Raw genomic sequence first — 17,590 nt, 5'->3', positions numbered from 1 at the left:
TCTAGATAAAATATCTTTATCTGGTCATTGTCACAAATGTTCTATGCAGTAGCATATCAAGGAAACAAACAAACACTGGAGTTTGACTCTATCCAACAAACCAAAGATATTTCTTACTTGTACAAGTCTATATTTACATGCATTTGAGGAACCAGGAGGGTCTGATAACTGATCAGATCCCCATTTAACTTCAGCAAAAGAAGCTGAGACATTTTCCCCACTGTGCCTTGGCGTTGTTGTCCTAAACTTTAGTGCGTCCCTTAGCATGTAACCCTGGACCTTGGAATGTGCCAGTCTGCAACACTCAGTTGGGGTCAACTCCTTGTTCTGGAAGACCAACAAGTTTTGGGCAGACCAAAAGAGTGCCTTTCAGCGAGCTGATGGCCCTCCAGGAGCAGTTGATGTTTGTCTCAGTGTGCGTCCCGGGAAACAGCCTGTACAGCACAGAGTCCCTGTGCCCTGGAGCTGCCTGGCAAGGACCTCACCAAAATCCACTGCATTATTCTTCCGGACTTCCTTTGCAAAGAGACACATTCCAGAAGGAGATGTGTGACAGTCTCTACCCCCAACCTCCCCCTCCGCAGCCATTTCAAGGGCAGCGTACATTGTTGTACACTGACCGGGCCTACATGAAGGAGTGGTTAGCACTGCTGCCTCACAGCACCAGGGTCCCAGGTTTGATTCCAGCCTCAGGAAACTGTCTGTTTGGAGTTTGCACATTCTCCCCGTGTCTGCGTGGGTTTCCTCTGGGTGCTCCGGTCTCCTCCCACAGCCCAAAGATGTGCAGGTCAGGTGAATTGGCCATGTTAAATTCCCCATAGCGTTGGGTGCATTAGTCAGAGGGAAATGGGTCTGGGCAGGTCACTCTTCAGAGGGTGGGTGTGGACCTGTTGGGCCGAAGGGCCTGTTTCCACACTGTAGGGAGTCTAATCTAATCTCACAGGTAATGCAAACTCCACATAGACAGGGACCAAACACTGGCAGCATCTAACCACCGAGCCAGCCAGTCCATTCATATGCATTGACTGTTGTTTCAGAGCAGCAAATAAGGGCAGTGACAGTAGAAATGATGCCTGTAGAATGGACAGGCTGGGCCAACAGGTTCTCTATATAAGTCTACTGCACCACACAACAACAGCAGTGCTGGCTGTTCTAATTACACCTATCGCCAGCCGTGGGCGGGTGGATCAAAGCTGATTATGAAGTGTTTGTTGAAAGGGATCAGTTCTTGTCTGTATCAGAAGATGTGGGGAGACCAGGGGATAGACAGTGCCAGCTCGAACAGTGAGAGAGTAGGTCTGAGCCCCTCGCAACCCGTGTGGCTCTGCACCGATCGGAAGGGGGGGATGGCAGCAGTAGTGACCGCCTCGCCTTTCCTGAAACCCTTCGCTTTGAGATACTCCCCGGCGGGAGTGAGCCCAGCTCACCGCAGGCGCCACACTCTCCCCGCCAGCGAGTTCCGCAACCTGAGCCTGACAGACGCACTCAGCGTGTTCGAGATCGAGAGGGAAGGTAAGGCAAACAGCTGGGTGTGTGTGCGCGAGTGTACACTCGGCCCTTCCAGTGGCAACTACCCCCTACTCTGACCAGCCCAGTCGCTCTCTCCTGCAACCGGTACAATTCTATATTCATATCCAGTAATTCATTTCTCCTTTGATGTAATATTTTTCAAAGAATCTATATTTGAATGATGTTTTGTGTACAACTCCTTATTTAATATAGATTTTTAATTTAACACTTTTGTGTAAAATTTACCTAATATATTCCAATTTGATAATTTTATGTACAACTTATCGAATTTAGTTATTCCAATTTGACAATGTTTTGTATGCAATTTATCCAATACAGATATTCCAATGACACTGTTTGGTGTACAACACCTTATCTAATATAGATATTCCAGTTTGGGAGACCATGGCCAGTGGAGATGGTTTCAAATGCCTGCTTGGCAGCTGATAGATCTTAAATTCAATAAATAAATCTGGCTTTATTTATTTTGGAAACAAAGTATTCTGAAGATGGGTCACTGGACCCGAAACTGTCTTTTTCACACTCTCTGTCCACCAATGCTGCTGAGTTTCTACAGCATTATCTGTTATTGTTTGAAATTAATTTGGATTTTTTTTGTATTACAAACTGTGTAATTACTGTCATCCGTTAGAGGAACCTATCTGGTTCACTCATGCCATTTATGGAGAGAAATCCGTTCTACATGTGACTCCAGACTCAGTAAAGTAGTTGTCTTTTAACTGAAATGGCCAACAAGTCCCTCAGGTCAAAGGCAGCTAGGACACCCACATTTCATAAAAAAAGGGGGTAACAACGAGATCCTGATAAATGACTACTGTAACGCAAACCATTCTCATGCACATTTTAAGCTTTGGGAGGACAGCTGTGAATTCAGCTTCATTTGGGGTGGCATGGTGGCTCAGTGGTTAGCACTACTACCTCACAGCGCCAGGAACCTGGGTTCGATCCCAGCCTCAGGTGACTGTCTGTGTGGAGTAGCATCTTCTCCCTGTGTCTGTGTGTGTGTTTCCTCCCACAGTCCAAAGGTGTGCAGGTTGGGTGAATTGGCCATGCTAAATTGCCCTCAGTGTTCAGGGATGTGCAGGTTAGATGCATTAGTCTGGGGAAATATAGAGTAATAGGGACTGGGTCTGGGTGGGATACTCTTCAGAGGGTCAGTATGGACTTGTTGGGCCAAATGGCCTGTTCTCACACCGAAGGGATTCTAATCAACAATGTTCACAACTGTAAATGAGATATAGGAGCAGAAGTAGGCCATTCAGCCCATCAAGTCTGCTCCACCATTCCATGAGATCATGGCTGATCTGATAACCCCCAACTCCACTTTCCAGCCATCTTGGATCACAGGGTCTATCCAAGCAACTCTTTTAGGAATTGGTTAAATGTAGCTGAGAAGTCTCAACAATAGCAATGTGCTTAAATACGAACATTTATTGAGTAATAACGAGGGAAAGAAAAAATAAAAGACTGAACTACGAACATCTATTAAGTAATAAAAAAGATGGAAAAGGAAGGAAAAGAAAGCAATGAGTCTCATGCCCCCGCCTATCGGGGGCATGCCGATAGTCTCATGCCCATCGGGGACCCCTCGATCGACGGCTGGTCTGGAGTCTTAGCTTTGTTCCTGGCACCATTCACGATCCCGGCCTGAGGCGACGTCCAACAGCTCGGAACGAAGCATACTCTCTCTCTTACACGGTGTAATAAACAGCAAGTACAGAAAAGCAGATACAGAAAACAGGCTTTGATTGTGCTGTCTGCGGCACATCTGGAATGTTCACAGGACTCATTCAAGGTTGAATATCATCAAGTTTAGTAGTTTGGCCCATTCTATCCACTTTTTTTCCTCATAGCCCTTCATGACCTGACTGGTTAAAAATCTGTCTATCACACCTTTTGAATGATCTAACCACAACAACCCTCTGCGATGAAGAATTCCACAGATTCACGACCATCTGAGAGAAGAAATTCCTCCTCATCTCTGTCTTAAATAGATGATCCCTCACTCTGAGATTAAGCTCTCTGGTCCTGGACTTCCCCAAAGGGGAGACCTTCTCTAAGAATTTTTCATGCTTCATATAAACATATAAAATTATAATGGGAATAGATAGGATCGAAGCAGGGGGGTTGTTTCCATTGGCGCGTGAAACTAAAACGAGGGGTCATAGCCTCAAAATAGGGGGAACAGATTTAGGGCTGAGCTAAGGAGGAAGTTCCTCACCCAATAGTTTTGAATCGGTGGAATTCCCTGCCCGATGATGCTACCTCATTGAATGTTTTTAAGGCAAAGATAGATTTTTGAACAATAAAGGAATTCAGGGTTATGGTGAGCAGGTGGGTAAGTGGAGCTGAGTCTATGATAAGATCATCTTATTGAATGGCAGGGCCAGATTTGGTAGCACATGGCTTAGTGGTTAGCACTACTGCCTCACAGCAGCAGGGTCCCAGGTTTGATTCCAGCCTCGGGTAACTGTCTGTGTGGAGTTTGCACGTTCTCCCTGTGTCTGCATGGGCTTCCTCCCACTGTCACAAAGATGTGTGGGGCAGCTGAATTAGCTATGCTAAATTGCCCATAGTGTTAAGTACATTAGTCAGAGGGAAATGGGTCTGGGTGGGTTACCCTTCAGAGGACTGGTTGGGCTGAACGGCCTGTTTCCACACTGTAGGTAATCGAATTTACTCCCACTTCTGTTCCTTTTGTTTTTTCTTGCGTGAGAAATGCTTTACTTCAACAGTCAATCATCATCTACACTTTCTGAGAATACCAGACACATCAGGGACAAAAAGAAACTCAGTGCGTCTTCTCTATTTTTTCATCTTTAGCCTTTATTTCAGTCTCTGGAGAATGTCCTTTACGCATGGATGAAGTCAGACACTTTCTTGAGCTCTGCCCAGAGTTATCCCTTGGCTGGTTTGAAGAAGGGAGGCTGGTAGCCTTTGTAATTGGCTCCGGATGGGACAAGGACAAGTTGTCACAGGTCAGATACACTACCTTTCTTCTTAAATAGTGTACTACTCTGTGAGGACCCACTCTGTTTAGTAATATTATTTCTTCTAAACAACATTGAATATGCTGGAAACTGTTGACACAAAGTAACATTTATGGTATTGTGATTAATATAAAAAATATTCATCTTTCACATTGCCAAAGCTGTTAGATTTTATAGATGAATGACTTAAAAATGAATAGAATGGAAGGAAAAGACAAAATAGATGTAGACTGATTAGTCACATATTTAAATCATTTACTCAATTCCACATACATGGCACAAGCTGTATTAGTGAGATTCAGAAGCATGAGAAATATCAAATGAGATTGAAAAGGTGAGAGAGTGGCAGAGATGAAACATAATAAATGCGAAGCTCACAAAATTGATAGAATATCAACAGGTTTCTGATAATGAAGTTCCTGAGCTACTAAGGTAACCAACATTTCTGACCACAGCAACAGAGGATGGCCCTGTTCTTGAAATTTTGTTGAAGTTTAATAATGTTGTCTGGCTGCCTCCTTCCGTACTGTTCATCCCTCAATCCTTTCAGTAGCAACATCGACAGCCTGCCGCATATCAGAGGAACTCTGCCTTCCTTTCTTTATGAAATCTCTTGTTGTTCTGGTCTCATTCATTAGTTTGTAGGAATCTGGGAGGTGCAACAGTAAAAGTAATTTGGTACCAACAGGAGAGCCCACCCAGCAAGGTACAGTATTGTTGCAGATACACTCCCCCCCCCCCCCCCCTACCTTAACATACTAATCCTCTGCTGTTTCCACAGATGTTATATCATTTGCGGGCTTTCTGAAATTGTTTCAGATGTTCAATGTGAGTTTCTGTTGGTCATACTCACAGTCCTTTTCAGTGAGAATGTGTTTTCTAGCCTGTTTTTATTTTAAGTTTATTTCCGTGTAAAATTTTATATTTGTGAACGCGTTTGAGACAGATGTTGTGTTATTGAACAACACAATAGAGAATGATAAGATCATACATTATGTTAATTGAATCTAATTCCAGATGTAACTGTGTCCCGTCTGATTAAAGTATTACTGTTTGACTCACATCTTCAATCTACTAATGAGTCTTCCTTCATAGATTTAGTCCTTAAGTAACTAGCTCTAAAATAATTTTTGTTGCCCCTTTCTAATTCTCAATATGTTGAGTTTGAAAAACAAATCTAAAGGAATTGTAAGTGCCGTCATATTAATAAAATGGAGTGTTATTAACGTAATATGATCTTGCATCCCAGGATCCATACTCTGTCCTTCTGCTGTTGTAAATATTTTTATCATCTCGCATAAAGGGTGATCTTTTGCTCCCTTCAAATTTTAATAAATCATTCTTGTAATCAAAGTATTTTTTGCACCGATGCACACTTCCATTAGAGTCATCTGCATCAGGTGCTAAAATGCTTTTTACGTCCCCTATAATTTTGACATTAGCAGACTTCGAAAATAATTCAGTTCTTTGAAAATGGCAACAGTTCTGAGGAAGGGTCACTGAACCCAAAAACATTAACTGTGCTTTCTCTCCACAGATGCTTCCAGACCTGCTGAGCCTTTCCAGCAATTCCTGCTTTTGATCTCCAGCATCCGCAGTTCTTTCAGTTTTGAGTTGAAAATAATCTACTTTAATGTAGATTGTAGAAGGTGGGCAAAGAATGAAGTTCAGGATACACTGCAGAGACTGACTATTGTAAAGACAACTTAATATTTCAGCTAATTTGGTAGTCACTTACTGCAATTAACATGACTTACACTTTATTATACCTGTTTTGTATTAACAAAACTAAGAAGCATATTTAAATTTTTGCAAAAACAGAGATAATAGAAGCTGATCTCATCCTTAAATTAATATTGAAATTACTTATGTTTCAGTTCCATATGATCTCTAGTCTAGATCCACCTTCAATGAACTCAAATTGATGGGATTAGTTGAGAGTAAGGAGCATATCTAAGATACAAGAATGCCAGTGGAGATGGCTTTAGCTCCAGTAAACATAGAAGAAAGACAATAAGTTCAATTTAGACATTCCATCTTGTATCTTGAAGGCCATTGGTGCCAATCCAGAATAGAAAACAAATCAACAATATCGTAAGACAAAAAAAAAACAGATTTAAAACAAACAAAATTAGAAATTGCTGGAGAAAATCAGCAGGTCTGGCAGCTTCTGTGAAGAAAAGAAAAAGAGTTAAATAGAGTTTTAATGTGTAACAAAGCATGTGGCCGATCCTCTGTAACTGCATAAACTACAAAGGAAGGAACAAAATAGCCGAGGGGGCACAAGGAAGATCATGTTAAATTGCTTTTACAAGTGTTCCATTTGAAAATATTTGCACTTCCAAATTAAGAACATGACAAATGGTACACCAAATTAAGGTTAAAAAATTTAAATTTGACACATGGAAAATAGGCAAGTTACTTGAACAATTGACATTCTTAAAATAGGAGGATGGGAGGGTGGGTGCAAAGCTTTGCTTTTTGAACTTGGATAGCAAGTTGGGCTAGGCCATTGAGTCCCAGTATCCAACTTGTGCTAGCCAGTGGAGGCGAGATCTCCTGGGACCTATCAATGGTTGCTGTGTGCTGGGTTTGTGAAGGCAGCAAATATTAATTTGACCTATTTTGCTGCCTCTTCCCAGTTAAGATCGTGAATTTCAATCATTTATATTCTATGGATAGCCTAACCAAAATCAGCCTCTCCAACATCAAGATGTGAATAACATGCCCTTCTATTCAATAGCCCACTCATCAGCTGCTGGTCCAGAAACTAAAAATTCTACTCAGGATTTTTATTCAGCAATCATTTGGATTGCAATAGATTAGTTCTTTGAAATTATTATTCCCATACCTACAATCAGCAAGAAGGTACATCATCTGCAAAACAATTATTGCAAACGTATTTGCTTATGGAGGAGGTTTTATCTCAATTGAGACATTTAATAAGGCATTGAATAGAAATAATGTTCAGGGAATATGGGGAAAAGGCAGGCGTTTGGAACTAGGTAATAGAACCATTGCAGGTGGAATGAGCTCTGCACTGTAACAATTCTATGATTCTATATTTGCAATTGCTTGAAAATGTTTACTAAACAACCTAATGCACAACTTTTAACTTGTAATAAAATGAACGTTAATATTTCACATGCTTGTAGGATGCTATGACCATTCATGTCCCTGGGGGCTCTACTGTGCACATTCACGTTCTGGCTGTCCACCACAAGTGCCGTCAGCAAGGGAAAGGTTCCATTATCTTATGGCGATACTTACAATACCTGCGATGTCTCCCCACAGTCAAACGAGCTGTTCTAATGTGCGAAGATTTCTTGATCACATTCTACCAGAAAGCTGGCTTTAGAGAGATCGGACCTTCTGGCATTGTAGTTGGTCCCCTCACATTTACTGAAATGGAATACCCTCTTGGTGGAGGAGCTTACCTGCGGAGAAATAGCGGCTGCTAAACTACGGTCTCAAACCTAGTGGCGTCAATTTCAGACCTGCTGTTTCAATAGCCTCTGTGCTACCTTTAATATACTGATGTTCCTATTAACTGGCGATGTTTCATCAGTATTCCGTTTGTTTTAAGTAGATTGGCAATAATGTTTAAGTGTTGACATGAATTTAGCGATGACAGTGGACTAAAATTAGCATTCTGAGAAATCGAAGGCAGACTTCTCAACTTTTAACAAGTACATAAATCATGTAAAAGTAGATTGATTCCACAGCACATCCAGCTCCGCGCGCACACACAGAGAGACACACACAAATCCCGTGGCTTGATTAAGATGTACCTGTCTGCAGGCTGTTATCAACTTTAATGGAAAAGTATGTTTTAAAATTTTAACATCGCATCCTCAAGAAATATTGTTTTGCTTACAGTATATTGAACTGATCAACATCTGGATCAGTTATACAACCTACGTCTAATATATTTCAAAAAATGATTTCAGCAATTGTGTGGTTAACATAATACTTCCTATTAGACCAGGTGCTAGTATTTACTAAAATTCAATAATTCCTCCTTACCCATTTTTTAAACATCTCGATTCCTAGTAATAAAGTTTTAAAAACCTAATGATTGAAATATTGCCAAAAGCAATTTTCATTTACCCATCTGACAAATCAGCTGATTCCTAACTGAGTACTCCAAGTCTAATAAATCTCAGAATCATACAGCACGGAAACAGATCCTGTCGTCCGCACCAAGTTCCCAAACTAAACTAGCTCAACCTGCCTGCATTCGGTCCATATCCCCCTAAACTTTTCCTGTTCATGTACTTCTTCAAATGGCTTTTAAATGTTGTAACTGTAGCTGCATCCATCACTTCCTCTGGCAGTTCATTCCACACACTAACCACTCCCTGTGTAAAAATGTTGCCCTCTCATGTCCTTTTTACATCTTTCTCCTCTCACCTTAAAGATATGCCCCCTAGCTTTGAACTCCTCTACCTTAGTCTTCTGATATTTAAATTGAATGTAATTTATTTGCTTGGCTTCTGATACGACTATTTGTATATTGCCAAAATCTAAATACGCAATGTTATGTATCTTTATAGATACAGTGCTCTGTTATTTACCATACATTAAAGGTTATCTTTGTACTGTAATCATTTTTCAATAAAAGATATCATCCTAATTAAGAGCATCTAGTCTGGTGTGTTTAGTGCTATCAGTAAAATTTCTTTCATGCCATTATATTATGTTACTGTAACATAATCCATCAACTGTAACTGGATCAACAATGTAATTTTCTCTTCCCTTGTAGGCGGCAACTAAGAGAAATAATTAAAGGTCAGAACTGTCCCCATCTATCACCACCCTCCTCTGCCTGGCTGAGCTCGCCCTCACTCTGAACAATTTCTCCTTTAACTCACTAGACTTGCCTCAGGTCTGACCCACTTGGGCCCCAGTTATGCCCTTCCCTTTGTGGTTTATGTGGAACATTCCTTATTCCAGTTCTACTCTGGATCCTGGAGTATTTCTCTTAGGTGCCACCTATAGGGCAGCTTGGAGGCTCAGTGGTTAGCACTGCTGCCTCACATCATCAGGGTCCCAGGTTTGATTCCAGCATTGGGCAGCTGTCTGTGTTGAGTTTGCACATTCTCCCTGTGTCTGCACGGGTTTGGTCCAGGTGCTCTGGTTTCCTCCCACAGTCCAAAGATGTGCTGGTCAGTTGAAGTGGCCATGCTAAACTACCTGTAATGTTCGGGGCATTTGTTAGAGGGAAATGGGTCTGGGTGGGCTACTCTTTGGAGGGTTGGTGTGGACTTGTTGGACCGGAGGGCCTGTTTCCACACTTTAGGGAATCTAATCTCCACATACAGGACAACCCCTTTCTGGGGTTTGTCGATGCTATCATTAGAGCAGCTTCCCTATCTTGTGCCAGAATTGGGAAAATTTATCAATATCGCTTCCAGTGTCCACCTTGCTCTCATTTGTACCTGGCCCATCTCTGATCCCCCCTTCCCTTCCTCAACATCTCTGCTTCTGTTTCTGGGGTTAGGCTTGGCACAGACTCCCAGTTACCTTGACTATACATGCTCCCATCCTGCTTCCAGTAAAGACTCTACTCCATTCTCCCAGTCTCTCTATCTCCATTGCACCTGCTCTGATGATGCCAAGGGGGGACCTCCAAAATGTCCACTATCTTCCCCAACCAAGGATTCTTCATCACCATAGTTGACCAGGTGTTCAGCCATGTCCGACCCACCTCCCGTGGTTTGGTCCTCATCCCCTCTCTTTGACCTCACCTATCATCCCACCAGCATCCACATCTAAAAAGGTCATTAGCTATCATGTCTGCCACCTCCAATGGGATGTCACCATTTGGGAAATATTCCCCTCCCCTCCCTTATCAGTCTTCCACAACCGTTCCCTCTGGTACACCATTCCAGCGCCACTCCCTACACATCCCCATAGCACCTTCCTATGCAGTAATAGAAAGTATATTACCTGCCCATTAACCTCCTCCCTCCTCACTATCCAAGGCACCAAAGCCACCTTTCCAAGTGAAGCAACAATACACATGCATGCTATGTCATCTGCTATATTCCATCCCAAACTCTGTTTCTTTCTCCACAGATGTTACCAGACCTGATGGGTTTCTCCAGTAATTTCTGTTTTTGTTTCAAATAATTAGGTGAATTGGCTGTGGCAAAATATCACCTTCTTGTCTGAATTTAACTAGCAAGATGGCAAGAAGATTCATGGATGACTTTCTTGACCAGTCACGAGTAAAGGACCCCACTAGAATCCCGCATGACAATGTCCCCGATTATCAGTTTTGCCAGAGCTCTTTGAGGCCACTCTCGGTCAAACGTAGCCTTGATGTCAAAAGTAATCGCTGTGACCTCCCCTCTGGAATTCAGCTGTTTGTACATGCTTGAACCAAGGCTGTGACGAGGTCAGGAACTGAGTGGGCCTGGCAGAACTCAAACTAGGCATCACGGAGCAGGTTATTACTGGTTAACAACAGTGTTGATGACATCAGGCGTTACTTTACTGAGGATTGAAAGTGGACTGATGGGCGGTACTTGGTTGGGTTCGATTTGTCCTGGTTTTTGTGTACAGGAGCCATCTGGATGGTTTTCTACATTGTGCAGCAGATGCCAGTGTTGTAACTGCACTGGAAGTGTGTGTTCTGGAGCTCATCTTTGATACTAGTACCAGATTGTTGTCAGGGCCCACAGCCTTGACAAAATGGCTGAAGGCACCGAATAATGTAAGACCATATGGAGTAACGATATGCAACTTCAGCATAAACACCTCATTTTTAGGTACACGATATGTCATTCCTTGGCATGCCCTCCTTCATAGAACCAGGGTGGATCCTTCAGCTTGATGACAATGGCAGAATAGGGGATATACTGGGCTGTGTGATTTACAAATTATACTCAAATGCAATGGCACCTATTCCTACATTGCTGGATATGGTTAAAGTATATCCCATTTATCACAGGGTTGGGGGATGGATGTGCGGAATGGGAAATGATATTGCCACACAATATGATGAAATGCACTATTAATGCACAGGTAGGACTTTGCCTCCATAAGGACCATGTAATTGGTACTTAGGGAGGTATTTGGTAATTTGTACTTCAGATCTGTGTTCAGTGGGGAAGACACAAACAATCTCCCTGCGGTAACAGTGGCTGAAGGACCTGAACTGAAGGGAATTTATATTTGCCAGGAATTGGTATTGGAGAGACTGTTAGGTCTGAAGGTTGATAAGTCCCCGGGGCCTGATGGTCTACATCCCAGGGTACTGATGGAGGTGGCTCGAGAAATCATGGATGCGTTAGTGAATATTTTCCAGAGTTCGATAGATTCGGGATCAGTTCCTGTGGATTGAAGTGTGGCTAATGTTGTGCCATTTTTTAAAGAAAGGTGGGAGAGAGAAAACAGGAAATTATAGACCAATTAGTCTGACCTCAGTGATGGGGAAGATGCTGGAGTCTATTATAAAGGATGAAACTACGACACATCTGGATAGTAGTAACAGGATAGGTCAGAGTCAGCATGGATTTTTGAAGGGGAAATCATCTTGACTAATCTTCTGGAATTTTTTGAGGATGTAGTTCTGAAGATGGACGAGGGAGATCCAGTAGATGTAGTGTACCTGGACTTTCAGAAAGCTTTTGATAAAGTGCCACATAGGAGGTTAGTGAGCAAAATTAGGGCACATGGCATTGGGGGCAAAGTACTAACTTGGATTGAAAGTTGGTTGGCTGACAGGAAACAAAAGGTAGTGATAAACTGCTCCATTTCGGAATGGCAGGCAGTGACCAGTGGGGTACCGCAGGGATCAGTACTAGGAGCACAGCTTTTTACAATATATATTAAAGATATAGAAGATGGTATTAGTAATAACATTAGCAAATTTGCTGATGATACTAAGCTAGGTGGCAGGGTGAAATGTGGTGAGGATGTTAGGAGATTACAGGGTGACCTGGACAGGTTAGGTGAGTGGTCAGATGCATGGCAGATGCAGTTTAATGTGGATAAATGTATGGTAATCCACTTTGGTGGCAAGAACAGGAAGGCAGATTACTACCTAAATGGAATCAATTTAGGTAAAGGGGCAGTACAAAGAGACCTGGGTGTTCTTGTACACCAGTCAATGAAGGTAAGCATGCAGGTACATCAGGTAGTGAAGAAGGCTAATAGCATGCTGGCCATCATAACAAGAGGGATTGAGTATAGAAGCAAAGAGGTTCTTCTGCAGCTGTACAGAGCTCTGGTGAGACCAAACCTGGAGTATTGTGTGCAGTTCTGGTCTCCAAATTTGAGGCAAGACATTCTGGCTATTGAGGGAGTGCAGCGTAGGTTCACGAAGTCAATTCCTGGAATAGCGGGACTACCTTATGCTGAAAGACTGGAGCGACTGGGCTTGTATACCCTTGAGTTTAGAAGACCAAGAGGGGATCTAATTGAGACATATAAGATTATTAAAGGATTGGACACTCTGGAGGCAGGAAACATGTTTCCGCTGATGGGTGAGTGCCGAACCAGAGGACACAGCCTAAAAATATGGGGTAGATCATTTAGGACAGAGATGAGGAGAAATTTCTTCACCCAGAGTGTGGTGGCTGTGTGGAATGTTCTGTCCCAGAGGGCAGTGGAGGCCCAGTCTCTGGATTCATTTAAGAAAGAGTTGGATAGAGCTCTCAAGGATAGTGGAATCAAGGGTTATGGAGATAGGGCAGGAACAGGTTACTGATTAAGGATGATCAGCCATGATCACATTGAATGGTGGTGCAGGCTTGAAGGGCAGAATGGCCTACTCTTGCACCTATTGTCTATTGGCTTCTTCCACTGACAGGGTCATGGAGAAACACGTCTCCTACAGGTAGATTGGCGAGGATAAGGTCTTTCCTTTAACACCTGCCAGAGACTCAGTCGAACAGACATGTTCTTCAGGATTCAACTAGTTACCTGAGCCACTCGTGCTTATGAGCTTGAAGTCAGAGCATATTGTATTCTTCCCACCATCCGTAGATCCTTCAAATAGTGCTGAACATCAAGGCATACTTACTTACCAGCTTGGCTAGAATGAGGGCAGCAGAAGCTGGCAATCAGCAGCTTTCCTTGCCCGTGTTTGACCTAAAGCCATGAGACCTCCTGGATTTCAGAGTCAATGTTGAGGGCTCCCAGTGCAACTCCTTCCAACTGTGCTAGTGTGGGGGAATGCTGATGTCGAGGAGATTATCTGTAAGGTAGTCATTTTCACAAAAATCACATGTCTGGCTGTGCTCCACTAGTTTTGGGGACAGCTTCTCCAGATGTGGAATATGTCACATATGTCAATAAGGATCACTCTGCTGGCCTGATGGGGCAGTGTGCTGTTAGTATTTCTGGTGTCTAGGCGGCTCCCTTGGTTGCATGGTTTATGGGGCCGTTTTAGAGGCAGATACTAATCAACCACATAATGGACCTAGAGTCACATGTTGTCCAGACCTGGTGACAGGTGAAGAATTTCCTTCCCTTAAAGAGCATTAATGAACCAGATAGACCTTTAATAGTAATGGACAAGGATTTCACAATCATCAGTTGACCAGATTTTAATTCCAAACTAGAAATTAAATTGAAACTTCACTGTGGGTGGATTTGAACCAGTGTCAGCAGAACACTGGATTGTCTCTCTGGATTCGTAATGTCAATGTGTCCAATGCCAATACCATTACATTATCACCTAAACAACAAGCTACATATTGTCTGTGCTGTTCAATAATTATGAAAAGTTGTAAAATATATATTTTAGTCCCAGCCTGATTCTGACAAGTTGAGGGTCAGTGGACAAATGCATGGCAGATGTAGCACAATGTGGATAAATGTGAAGTTATCCACTTTGGTAGAAAACATAGGAAGGCAGGTTATCTGAATGGCAACAGATTGGGAAAGGAGGGAGGTACAGTACCTGGGTACACGTTGTACATCAGTCAGAGAAAGCAACAATCAAGTATTGAAGAAGGCAAATGGGATACTGGCCTTCATAGTGAGAGGATTCAGGCACAGGAACAGGCATGTCTTGCTGCAATTGTACAGGATGTAGGTAAGTGCTGGAAAAGCACAGCCAGTCAGGCAACACCCAAGGAGCAGGTAAGGCTACACCAAGAATACTTTGTGCAGTGTTGCTCTCCTTATGAGGAAGGATGTTCTGTCTATGGAGGGAGTGCAATGAATATTTAGCAGATTGATTCCTTGGATGGCAGTTCTGACATACGAGAGAGACTGGATTGGTTGGACAATATTCACTAGATTTTAGAAGAATGAAAGGGGACCTTATAGAAACATAAAAATTCTAACAGGACGAGACAGGGAAAACAAATGAAGGGCATACCTGAAGGACTGGGGAGTTCAGAACAGGGGTGGGAGCACACTGTAAAGGATACAGGATAGGGCATTTAATACTGAGATGAGGAGAAATTTCTTCACCCGGTCCTGGAATTCTCTGCCACAGAGAGCAGTTGAGGCAAAAAAAAACATGCTTTCAACGGGAAGGAGTTAGATATGATCCGCAGGGCGAAGGGGATCAAAGTCTATGGGGAGAAAAGCAGGATCAGGGGACTGTGTTGGATGATCAGCCATGACCATGTTGAATGGCACAGCAGATTCAAAGGGCTGAATGGCCTAAACCTGCTCCTATTTTCTATGTTTCTATTATTCAGTTTTAATGAGCAATCATTTCATAAAGTGTCTATTTTACAAAAATACCTGTAAACATGTTGCTAAAGGTCTACCTTGTTTACCCAAATGTTGCCACAAACCCAGGTAAGGACTTACACCTTATTTTCAAATTCTACTTCTCTCACATTCTGAATGTTAAACTTAAAAGTAAAGAGGGGATGATTTCCAGTCTGCACGAAGTGAATCATAAGTTAGTGACCCATTTCAAATATGTTCTGCTACTCCCAAATGTTAAATATTTACCCTTTCTGGAAACATTGTGAAGCAGCAGCACACAGCACAATCTAATTTCAGATCTGATTGAATGCTTGCTGATAATTGCTCTGAGTGACAATACAGTTGTTGCTGCATTGCCATAGCCTTACCAGACCATAGGGGCTGCTTTCTCATTAGAGAGAAGTGGCTGGCGGCGACTTAACCTGCGGGCCACCAGACCTCAGGCAAGAGAAGAGGATGAGAAGGAGAGACCATCATCGTAACCTCAAACCAGTGATTGGAATTGAACCCACTGTGAGGCAGCAGTGCTGCCCACAATACATGCTCCTCACTGTTGGCATCACAGTGCTCTGCAAACCAACCAGGCAGCCAACTGAGCTAAACCAATTCCCCTGCAAAATAGCATGGTAACGGGAGTTAACTTGTAATTTTCAAATCAAAATGCAAGAAAAAATACATCCTGCAAAATTGGACCTAAAACTGCTACCAGTGTCAGTTGTGGGAATTCAAAAGACAGTCATCGCAACACAACATTATAAATGATTCTCGAACTTAAAGTTATCCAAAACTGAACCTTACATAAAAAGCAAAACTTTTGTAAAGGCTAGAAAATTCTTTTTAAAAGTGCCAAAACGTTAGGACAAACTCCTCATTAATGTTTGCAGAAGGAACATGTATTGCTTATGTATTGTTCAACAGCAATCCATTTATTACGTGAACTGACATTTCTTAAACCATTCACAATAGATTTTGTTTTCCTTCCCATTAATTAGTATTTATCAACCATTTCACTAGTCAGTTTGTAGTAAGCCCTTGAAGTGATCAGTAGGAATATCATTAGCTTTTCACCAAATAAAAGCAGTGAGCCACATGAAGAGATTGCCAATACTTCGAATTAATCTGTTGCTGCTTTTCTGGATTCAACTGCAGTCAGTCCTGAGAATCTGGTAATGCAATTTATAAAAGTGGACAGTGAAGGTGGTGATCTAAGATTATAAAGAGATCTTGATCAATTGGGCCAAAGGGCCAAGGAGTGGCAGATGGAGTTTAATTTGGATAAATGGAAGGTATTGCATTTTGGTAGTACACACAAGGACAGGAATTATATAATTAATGATAGGGCGCTGGGTAGTGTTGAGAAATAGAGCGACCTATGGCTTCAGGTCCACAATTTTTAAAGTTTGCATCACAGGTAGACTGCGTGATTAAGAAGGCGTTTAGCACACCTGTCTTCATTGCTCAGACCTTTGAGTATAGGAGTCGGAATGCCATGTTGAAGTTATAAATGACTTTGATGAGGTCTCTCTTGGTGTACTGTGTCCAGTCCTGTTCATCCTGTTCCAGCTAGAGAGGTTTCAGAAAAGATTTACCAGGAGTTGCTGGGAATAGAGGAGGGTTATAAAGAGGCTGAACAGGCTGGAACTTTTTCACTGGACTGTAGGAGGTTGAGGGGTGACCTTATCAAAGTTTATAAAAGGTGAATGACAAGTTTTCCTCTGGCGAGGGGAAGGGGTGTTCAACATGAAGTGGCATTTTCTTAAGGTGAGAGGAGAAAGATTTAAAAAGGACATGAGGGGCATTTTTTTAAAAAAAAAAGTGTGGTTTGTGTGTGAAATAAACCTCCAGAGAAAGTGGGAATGCAGATACATTTAGAAGACATTTGGATAAGTTAATGAAGGATATGGACCAAACGCAGGCAGGTGGGACTAGTTTGGTTTGAGAACATGGTCAGCATGGATTGGTTGGACTGAAGGGTCTGTGCTGTATGACTCTAAATAAGAGGAGCAAAGCAAACACATACATGCTAGTATTATTACAAACATCACACCTGAAATGTTGCCGCTTACACAGATGCTCTAAGCTGGTCTAATAAGATCTATATACATTTAGATTTCTGAATATTGCATGGACTGTTCCTATTAGGTCACGCGGTTTAAGTGTCAGTGCTACATATTTTCCAGAACCTGGTAAAATGGCACAAGTTAAAGCAGCATAATACTCAATTTTTTAAAAACTTGTTGCAAATTTTAATCATCATGGAACTCTCTTAATATATTAGCTCATTATAATCCATATCAACAAAACAGGGGACCATAAGGGGTGAGAATGAAACCAAAGAACTGCATACAAGTTTCTCCATGGACAGGCATTCACAGTATAAATGGATA

The 17,590-nt window shown here is 42.2% G+C and overlaps 1 protein-coding gene across 1 annotated transcript; it reads left to right on the top strand.

Moving 5' to 3' along the window:
• Positions 1-1,158: 1,158 nt before the first annotated feature.
• LOC140464416 (serotonin N-acetyltransferase-like) lies at positions 1,159-9,160 on the top strand. The gene is made up of 3 exons (XM_072559438.1): positions 1,159-1,512; positions 4,354-4,508; positions 7,676-9,160. Exons 1-3 carry the CDS (start codon positions 1,200-1,202, stop codon positions 7,979-7,981), a joined length of 774 nt encoding a protein of 257 aa, XP_072415539.1. The 5' UTR covers positions 1,159-1,199; the 3' UTR covers positions 7,982-9,160.
• The last annotated feature ends 8,430 nt before the right edge of the window (positions 9,161-17,590 follow it).

The sequence above is a fragment of the Chiloscyllium punctatum genome, chromosome 40 (assembly GCF_047496795.1).
Source record: "Chiloscyllium punctatum isolate Juve2018m chromosome 40, sChiPun1.3, whole genome shotgun sequence".
Taxonomy (NCBI): domain Eukaryota; kingdom Metazoa; phylum Chordata; class Chondrichthyes; order Orectolobiformes; family Hemiscylliidae; genus Chiloscyllium; species Chiloscyllium punctatum.
This window is presented reverse-complemented; position numbering and strand designations above follow the sequence as displayed.